This window comes from Actinia tenebrosa, unplaced genomic scaffold (assembly GCF_029948245.1).
Source record: "Actinia tenebrosa isolate PJP-AT-01 unplaced genomic scaffold, QUT_ActTen_1.0 PGA_scaffold15__27_contigs__length_11533743, whole genome shotgun sequence".
In the NCBI taxonomy this organism is placed as follows: domain Eukaryota; kingdom Metazoa; phylum Cnidaria; class Anthozoa; order Actiniaria; family Actiniidae; genus Actinia; species Actinia tenebrosa.
The window spans coordinates 11,021,146-11,030,851 of NW_028292575.1; the positions used below are offsets into that span (position 1 = coordinate 11,021,146).

The following is a 9,706-nucleotide window of genomic DNA, read 5'->3' on the forward strand; positions in this document are numbered from 1 at the left end:
AGAGAATAGAATAACAAATATCAAATATTCAAACTCAAGATCGAGATAAACTGTTGAATTTTCAAGCATTCTGTGTATGACTTTGAAATTTTAAATGCGACAGCCTTTATCGCCAGGCGTTCCTGGTATTAAATGGTTTTTATACTAGTGGGATTCCTGTGGTACAATTTCCACCCCTTCCCCTCCCCCCTAGAAAAATAAAGAAATAAAAAACTGGGACAAATTTGTGCTCTACAGATATTTATTGTTAAGAGAAAATGAGTAGAATTCCATTCAAAACATTTGACCTCGAAAATGATTTTCTAGTACTAGCTACAGTGTTCTACAGTCTTCTGGTTGGTCTTGAAAGAAATGACGTTGTTCAGGCACGCAGGAAGTCAGGGATTTGGTTTAAAAGCTACACGACCAGTTGCATTTGGCTCCACTGCCCGGTGGCCATGTTGGGTAGCATATGCATCTACATCCGCCTGTACACCATGATGGACAGAGTCCAAAACAGTTCTCCTTAGCAGCTATGAAACCTTTCCTTGCCGCTGCTCCTAAACAAATAACAGCAAAGGTACTTGAGATATTAAAGAGGGGAGGGTTATCAATTGAGCTTTCGGAGGGGTCAAACCTTCATATTTGATGAAATCTAGTTCCTTCTTGACTTCAGTGAAGTGCTACGATCGACCATTTAAAAGAAAATTTACTAAGAATCCCAAGCCCTTCCGTCACAATAAAGACGTTCCCTTTCCTAAGCTAACTTGAGAGAACCATTTTGCATTTTCAACTTTTCGGGTTAAACATGTATAGTATATACGTATATGGAATGGAAACCTAATTTTTAGAAGGAGATTGGGTAACGAAGCATGAAAGAGAGAGAAAGCAAAAGAGCAACAAAGGATGAAAGCAAGGAAGGGAGGATTAAGGAAGGAATGAAGGGAGGAAGGAAGGAAGGAAGGGAGGAAGCAAGCAAGCAAGCAAGCAAGCAAGCAAGCAAGTAAGCGAGAAAGAGAGCAAGCAAGCAAGCAAGCAAGCAACATGCAAGCAAGGAAAAAAAAGCAAGCAAGAAAATGAAGCAATCAAAGAAGTTATATGAAGGAAAGAATCGAGAAAGCAAGGAAAACCGCCGGCACCGTACCTTCACTTGGAAGAGCGGCAAACATTGCCAAAGCAATAACAAAAACCACAACCACAAACAAACGATTCATCTTCGGCACAAAAATCTATTAAAAAAAAAATATCAAAAGTTAATCATGTCCATGATTGTCATTTTATAATTTCTTTGTGGCATAAAGCAAAACGTCTCTCAGCTCGATCGGTCGGCTCTTTGGTGAAAAGTCTTTTTAGGACATAATCTTCTTCGTCAAAAGCAGAACTAAATATGACAAGTAAATATTTTTATAGAAGAAAGCTACAAACCTTTTCTTAATTTGCTCAGTGGAAATTCTTCTTGTGATCCCTCTTCGTTGAAAATGATTTGAACAAGCCGACTTGAAGGACTCGTATTTATAGCTCTCTTAACATTAAAAAAAACAAGCCGTTCCAGCGAGTTAAGGACGTGTGTATCGATGTCTCAGCAAAAACGTTTTTTTAAGTTTCGACCTCAAGGCAAGGTTAAGAGGTCTAGATCATATGAAGTGATAACTATGGAACGTGTCAGCTAGAGCGGAACTTAAAAACATATTCAACATATGAAGAAGCTATATATATCCGTCAAAAAAGGCTGGTCAGGCAGAGTAATGTTGTGTTGCATGTTCAGTGCATGCCGAATGTTGCTTGTTGCATGTTGCTCGCTAAGTTTGAATTGTTTGATATACATTTGTAAATAATATAAGCACAGAAGAAATCATGCCGAAAAACGTGCAGACAAAGTTAAAAGGAAAATTTCATGTTGTCATGACCTTTTGGTGACATCAATCACATTGCCCATAGGGCAGTTCGGGCATGACATGGAACATGCAACAAATCCTAATCCACTGAGAACATCATGAACAACGCCATCAACATCACATGCAGATTTAGAGAACTTCAAAGCTCACAGATATTGAAATAACGCAAGAGATCGATTCTCATCTCATATTATATTAAAACTACAGCTTATTTGAGCTAATCTTCTCCAAAATAAGGTTAAGGATAGTTTGGTCTTTGTATTTTCAAAGCCAATTTCATAGCAATATAACTAAATGGTGGTGCTTGGTTTCAAGCAGATTGTTTTTAGAATATTTTCATGTTTGCAGATTGTTTTTAGAATATTTTCATGTTTGCAGATTGTTTTTAGAATATAGATTTTCATGTTTAAGATAAACGAGACGACGCTATTCAATTGGTACTTCACACCGTTTTATTTGAACATGTTTCGAGAGATTCGACTTTCTTCGTCAGCATTAGTACAAGCCGACTGATCTATATATATGTACAATCGTTGCGAATGAAAGGAAGAAAAAAGACTAATAATGATTTGACTTTTCCCATTCACAACGATTGTAAATATATATCAGTGCTTTTATTCAGGATTGCTGACAAAGAGAGTTGAATCTCTCAAAACACAAATGAAACGCGTGTGAAATACCGATTGAATAGCGTCGTCTCGTCTATTAAACTTATAGCAAGTTTGCTATTATTGAGAGCTTTTGAAAATATTTTCAAGTGCATGTTTTGATTGGACACGTAAGTTCTGAAGACCTTTGATTAAGTCATGAAAGCCGGGGGGGAGGGGGAGGGGGGGCGACTACTGCCTATAAGAACATCGGCGAAGCGTGTTGGAAAACTTAAGACATTAGAAGTACTGAAAACTATATCAAAGATACTATGTTTAGAATCTTTTAAATGGGCTAGGTTGACACATTTTATACTTCGATACCCTAAAGGAAGAAAAATCTTATTAATAATCATCTAAAAGATTCCAAAAACTCCCGATAGCGAGACCGTAGTCGATTATACATCAGCATTGGTATAATAGTTTTAGATTGACTTTTTTTTCTCCCCGCAAACGGCAAACGTGACCACGTTTTCATAGTTTTCCTGTATTTTACTTTACCTTTTACAAACCTTCTCACCAAGCACAAATACTCTTTTGTTTTTCTACTACTTGGACTTTTTTGCGATTCTTTTTCAGTAATTTAAAAGAATTTTTTACTGGTCAACTGACGTTTCACGTTTGCCGTGAACGTAAATTTAAAACTCTCTAATTAGCTGCCTTCCATCGCGCCTTGAAAATGGGATGCCCACTGTTCACAAGTATGAACGTGTTCCTCGAAATATTGAGAACACGGTTATGTGACCTATGCGCGCGGGGCAACATTCCAAAGCTCCCTGAATCAGTTAAAGGTACGTCCAAAGAACCTTGCCTGACCACACGTAAAAAAAACAATACCCGTATCAATAATAACCTGCCAATTATTGAAGTGTAAGCCTCAGTCATGGCGGTAGTACCTTCTCTGCAGATCACCTTGTGGCCTATTTAATAGGGGTAATAATAATAAAAATATCTATTTGATTGCGCCTCTATCCAAAAAAATGCTGTAGGCGCATTAAAAATTGAAAATAGGTAAAAGATGTATATCCAGGAGTAGCATCAATCATTCCGACGACGTATGCAAAATGAGGTATGCTTCCCCGGCATGTCTTTCCACACTTGCTGGGGATGCTAAAACAATATAACCTCTCTTATATTGTGGATTATAAAATTTGCGTATTATAAATAATACTATCATCATCATAATCATCATCATTATCATCATTATCATCAACTTGCACTGCAGCTTGCAATCGACGTTATCCCAGATTCAAACTAAGTGAAGTTAAAATATAATGGACTCAACTTTTAAAAAAACATGCACTTCCAGTCTTACCTAATATCGATGTGAAGACACTCTCGAGAACGGACAGTTCTCTTATTCTAGTAAAGATGTATCAACTGTCTTTCTTCACCACTTTTTGCTATTGAATCAGGTTGCAGTGATTTCAGATCGACTTTAAGAAGCCATGCATTTTCTATATTCAATTTGCCAAATGTGATTTTATGTCTCAGTTTTAGTTTAAATAGCTGCACGTACTTCCGTTGGCCTGAACAAGCAGCTGGTTTGTTCAATACTACTTAGGTCTCGTGATATTGTGAGTTGCTCTTCAAGCGCCTTCCCGCTAACGACAACTCTGTATTCACTAATGTTAATGAATTAACCTCAATACTCGAGTGGCGAAGATGAGCGAAGGAAAGAAAGCAAGTATATTGTGGTATCCTGAACAGATGAATCCCATCTTTTACGACTCAGATAGTTTCTCTTACATCAGTAAAGTTCTAGCGACCATCAACTGTCTTTCTTCGCTACTTTCTGCGCTTGGTAATGCTCTTGTACTGATGGCTATTATCACGACTCCTTCGCTTCACACTCCTGGTAATATTCTCATCGCTGCACTCGCCTTGGCTGACTTTTTGGTGGGAACTGTAGTACAGCCAATGTGTATTGGTTTTGTTACTAACAAAGCCTTGTTCTTGGATTATAATTACCAAGATAGTGTAACATTCCTTGCAATTATAACCACGTCAATATCAGTAACATTAATGGGTGCTGTTAGCTGCGAGAGGTATGTAGCTTTATTTCTACATCTTAGATACAAAACACTGGTGACCAATACGAGAGCATTCATTGCTGTAGTTATCATTTGGAGTTTACGGATGACAATCGCCTTTTCCTACATACTGGGCGCCCGGGATCGATATTTAGTAATTGCAGATCAAATAGCATTTGTATTAGGCTGGGTAATCTCTTCTTTATTGATTGGAACTTCGTATATCGAAATATTCTTCCTTGTGCGTCGACACCATCGTCAAATACACTCTCAACAAGCAGCTGTCTCAACAGTAAGCGCCAACACTATTTCACAAACTAAACTTGCCATAACAATGGGATATGTGATTGGCATTTCAATCCTCTGCTATCTGCTGACTACTATTGTTTTTCAAGTGTTCGCGGCTCAGAGGAAGCCAAGTTTTTCTTTGTTCAACGCCTTCTTTCTAACCATGTCAATACAGTTGGTAAGCAGTAGCTTTAATCCCGTTATTTACTGCTGGAGAAGAGGAGACATTAGAAAAGCTGTCTTTGCTATGTTTAGAAAACTTCAGTGGCGTTAGAAAAAAATAATTCAATGAAACTTTAAACCAAAAATATTAAATGAACTGAAAAGTTTTTACTACGAGGAAGAAACGTGCCGAAAAGCAATATTATGGTTTTGAAATAATACCAAAAATACCCATTAGTTTCTGGTTTTTCGTATCCGCCATGTTGGTTGATATTGAACGACAAGGGCCTGGATAAAAAGCCACCCACTTTTATGCACATGCGCGGATCTTGCAAGCCGCTGCCACGCTGCCGAAAAGGGACGCAACACCGTTACCGCGACACAAGCTAAAGAGAAAATTGCTGGGTGTAATCGCGCCTTAAACAATGTGAACTTTGGTATATGCAAATTATCTTATAAAAAATGCTGATGCTCAAAATGTGCCAATAGTTTAATTAAAGTTCCTCTTTTTACCACGAAGAGCTTTCCTTTATAATGATGCTAAAATGGCTCAGTGGTTGATGAGAAATCGCTTGTTTGACTACGACGAGAAGGTGCTCTTTTTTTTTTTTTTTGCTGTTTTTTAATGGCAAGTCCAAGTCTATCTTTTGGCACATGGCTGCGTTGAACGAAACGTCTGATCAGTAATATGTTCAATTTGGCAAAATTTCATCTGGCAACAGATAGATCTGGAAAGTCAGTCCCCAGAATTCAAAACTCACATATATTGAAATAACGCAAGAGAGCTCGATCCTCATCTCAGATTCTTGAAACTACAGATTAGTTAGAGCTAATTTTCTCCAAAATAAGGTTGGGGATATTTTGGTCTTGGAAAAGTGTTTTCAAAGCCAATTTCAAAGAAATAAACTAACTGGTGATGCTTGGTTTCAAGCAGATTGTTTTTAGAATATTTTCATGTCCAAGATAAACGAGACGACGCTATTCAATTGGTACTTCATACCGTTTTATTTGAACAAGAAAAAAGACTAATGATTTGACTTGAAAAAAAGTCGAATCTCTCGAAACAAATGAAACGCGTGAGAAGTACCGATTGAATTGCGTCGTCTCGTCTATTAAACTTATAGCAAGTTTGCTATTATTGAGAGCTTTTGAAAATATTTTCAAGTGCATGTTTTGATTGGACACGTAAGTTCTGAAGACCTTTGATTAAGTCATGAAAGCCGGGGAGGGGGGGGGGGGGGGGGGGGGGGACTACAGCCTACAAGAACATCAGGATGTCGGAAAACTTATAAGACATGAAAACTCTGCGGAAAGTTATATGTTAAAGATATAATCTTCAGAATCTTTTAAAAGGGCTAGGTTTACACATTTTATACTTCGACACCCTAAAGGAGAAAATCCAATTTAGATAATTTTCTAAAAGATCCCAAATCGCTAACGTTACACCGATGCGATTCAATTCTTTTACACCAAAGTTCTCCCCCCCCCCTCCCCCCCTTCACAACTAGTATCTCTAAAATATATGGCTACGTTGCTATCTAGGATCTATCTATAGCTTGGCACAAACAAGCATGTTTTTCCCGAACACTCAACATCCAAGCAGCTGAAGCCACATGCAGGAATGTTTTCCGTAAGGTAAGGTAAGGTAAGGTAAGGTATATAACTAGACCGATATAGTCACATATCATATTAATACGACTTACAACTGCTTCAGTGTGATCTTCTGAAAACGAAAAGGTAAGATATTTTTCATGTCTCGAAATGTTTTGAAAGAAAATACTTTGTAGCTTGTTCCTGCATCTCGTTCAGTTACCTTTGGCAGGGCCGTAGCCACCGGTACGGTTGGTCCAGTTTCAACCGAACCAACTTTCGGGGAAAAAAATATAAGAAAAATGAAATATAAAATATAAGAAAAACCGAAAGCCCTCGAAAACCGAACCAATCAGAAATTTGTGATTACGGCCCTGTTTGGTGATAAAGCTTTTGCTGTAGCTGTTAGTCCAGACCCAAAATCTGTAACACTACCCGCGACTAACAACTAAAAAACACTTGTCCCAACCTTACATATTCATTCTCGTCGAAATTAAGAGACGAAATCTTTTCAAATGCTTAATGGTGTTCCATCTTTTTCTACAATACTCTATATTTTTCGTATTTATACTATATGTAATACTGAGTTTTCGTAAAAAGCATTGAGTTTTGAAATGCGTTTTATAGAAACCTTATTCTTTCTCAGCGAAATATTTTTTTAAACACTGACATAGGTATTTATAAGATTGTGCAATTTTTATTTTTCCGGAATTGATGTTTTAAGAGATCGACTCAAAATAAACCTACTTCCAATTAAGCTTTTTGCAATTGTTCTGTTGACTGTCGTGGGATCAGAAGCTGCAAGGAAGACTAAATGTGAAGTTGTTAGTGCTTTGCGCGCCCAAGGCGTTCCGGATGGTGATCTGAGGGACTGTAAGTATCTGTCGGTTCTTGCTTTTGGAGCACTGACCGAGTCCCCGCCCACACTATGCCGGATAAATTTGAATCCGCAACTTTCACACCGAAACCGGAAAAAAAAAAAAATCATTCTTTTCTCTTCAGGGTTGTGTTTGGTAGAAAACGAGAGTAGCTTCCGTTATGATATCACGAATGAACAGAACGACAACGGTTCCAAAGATTACGGGATCTTTCAACTCAGTAACGGATACTGGTGTGATCGTCCCCATGGAACAACATCCAGTATCTGCTGGAGATTAAATACCTATGGCTGCCACGTCTCATGCAGCAGTAAGTACTCTAAGAGACCCCTGCAGCCGTAAAAAGCCGCTCGTGAAATTAAATTCAACGTCGTTGCGCATGTGTCAGTGGGAAGAAATTGTAAAGCACTTATTGGATCCGACTTTTACCTGACTATGAAGAGTCATCACGACACAGAATGATTGATGACATTCGTTTACCAATCACAGCAAACGCGGAGATCATCGCTGTAAAAATGCATTAGCTGTCGCGTAAGCCTTGTATGTAAATTTTTATTTTTAACAGCCAAACGATAAATCTAAATTAATTACGCTATCACTTTGCGTCCCTCAGTTAAAAATATATTTACCTTAGACTTGATTGAAACCCGTTTTGAAGGATATATCTAGTTGACGTGTGTTTTTTGATTCACTATTGAAGAAGATTTGCCATGCATGTGCTTTTGTTTCAGATCTTCTCAATTCTGACATCTCGGACGATGCCGAATGTGCTGTAAGGATCAAAAACTGCAAAGGTTTCAGAGAATGGTACGTGAAATTATTATTGCAACACCTACGATATCACGCGACTCCTTGCTTTTTAAGCTTTAATTATAATATTTGCTTTTTCCCGTTTGCCCCACAATTTGTGAAAGTGTGAGCATACAAATTCATAGTTAATAACCATTACATTGAAAATCTGATAGTAATATTATTATCATAGTTTGCATAAGCTCAGCCCCCTCATTGACTGCTGCCAGAACAGAAAACCTGAACAAGGGATCGCGATACAAAAAACTTCGCAACACTGAATAAACCATGACTTTGTGAGCTAAAGGTTGGGTATAAGACTAAAATAACATTTAATGCTCTCTAAATCGTTTGTAGGGCTGCATGGCGGGACGATTGTAGCGATGTGTCCGGGTCGGAGTTTGACTATAGCAGCTGCTAAAGTAACCGAAGCCAACGTTGTCCAATGAACCGCCTTCAAATTCTGAACAAATAAAAATTAGATAGCTTTTCTTCCCTTAGATTTACGACAAAATACTTGAATTGACCGTCATAGCTGGGGCCTTTTCTACCAAGGTTCGTGATTATGTATGTAGTTTCAGGCTTGATTGGAAAAAGGAAAATGTTCGCCAGCTTTTAGCAACAAAATCAAAATAATAAAACGTAACCATTCAAGAGTTGCCTTATTGCGTTTTTGAAATCGAAACCATCGATGGAGGGGGGTGGAAGGACTTATACTTTGAAATAATATTTTTTGGGTGGCTCCACACTCAAGCATATCACACTTTTCAGAGACCCATCCCCCAAACTACGGACTTTCAGTAGACAGCATCATAAAATATCAAAAAAAGCAAATATTTTGGGCAGTCCCCCTCTAATTGTTACCGGGGAAAATGGCTGCCCCCCCCCCCCCTGAATTATAAACGCTTCCCAAGCTCTCGCTCCGTCCGTGAAGTTAGATTGACGATTAATTAAACCATTTTTTACAGTGAAACAAGAGTGGTGTAGAAATAGTGCACTCGCCCCTAGCCTCTGTGTACTCGGGTTTCAGCATCACTTGAGTAAAGCTTGTTAGGTCTCTCCCTTGATTCGAAGTTTTTTCCCGGGTTCTCCAGTTTTCCTCCCTAGACAAAACCTAACATGCTAATTTCCAATTCAACCCTTGAGTCATGTGTGCCCTGACATTGATCAGCCCAGAGTTTGTTTCAGGGTATCGATCAAATTTGAAGCGAATTTAAGGAATTTTCCTCTCTCTATCAAGATGTTATAACGGAAAAAGTAGCTTGTGCTACCTGTAAAAAACGCGATCTTGTAGCCCTTATTTTTTACTGCGCATGCTCGTCGAGCATGCGCAGTAAAAAATAAAGGCTCTGGGTACGAGATTGTAAAAAACGTTGCATAAGTCGCAATGCGCATACTCAGAGTACAAGCTGCTGGTCCAGTACAAATTAACGACAATGACATGA

General features: G+C 38.3%; 2 protein-coding genes across 2 annotated transcripts; both read left to right on the plus strand.

The window, feature by feature from the left end:
• The first annotated feature begins 3,736 nt into the window (after positions 1 to 3,736).
• Positions 3,737 to 6,645, plus strand: LOC116290950 (5-hydroxytryptamine receptor 1F). The gene is made up of 2 exons (XM_031698076.2): positions 3,737 to 4,569; positions 6,547 to 6,645. Exons 1-2 carry the CDS (start codon positions 4,187 to 4,189, stop codon positions 6,557 to 6,559), a joined length of 396 nt encoding a protein of 131 aa, XP_031553936.1. The 5' UTR covers positions 3,737 to 4,186; the 3' UTR covers positions 6,560 to 6,645.
• Positions 6,552 to 8,915, plus strand: LOC116290951 (lysozyme). The gene is made up of 5 exons (XM_031698077.2): positions 6,552 to 6,639; positions 7,319 to 7,467; positions 7,597 to 7,782; positions 8,204 to 8,279; positions 8,619 to 8,915. The coding sequence occupies exons 1-5, from the start codon at positions 6,626 to 6,628 to the stop codon at positions 8,680 to 8,682; spliced, it is 489 nt and encodes a 162-aa protein (XP_031553937.1). The 5' UTR covers positions 6,552 to 6,625; the 3' UTR covers positions 8,683 to 8,915.
• Positions 8,916 to 9,706: the final 791 nt, after the last annotated feature.

Bases quoted from the DNA above. Each gene is read 5' to 3' on its own strand.
- LOC116290950 (XM_031698076.2), top strand. From the start codon at position 4,187: ATGAGCGAAGGAAAGAAAGCAAGTATATTGTGGTATCCTGAACAGATG.
- LOC116290951 (XM_031698077.2), top strand. The intron at 7,468-7,596 runs GTAAGTATCTGT...TTTTCTCTTCAG, and splicing joins GGATGGTGATCTGAGGGACT to GGTTGTGTTTGGTAGAAAAC. The intron at 8,280-8,618 runs GTACGTGAAATT...AATCGTTTGTAG, and splicing joins TGCAAAGGTTTCAGAGAATG to GGCTGCATGGCGGGACGATT.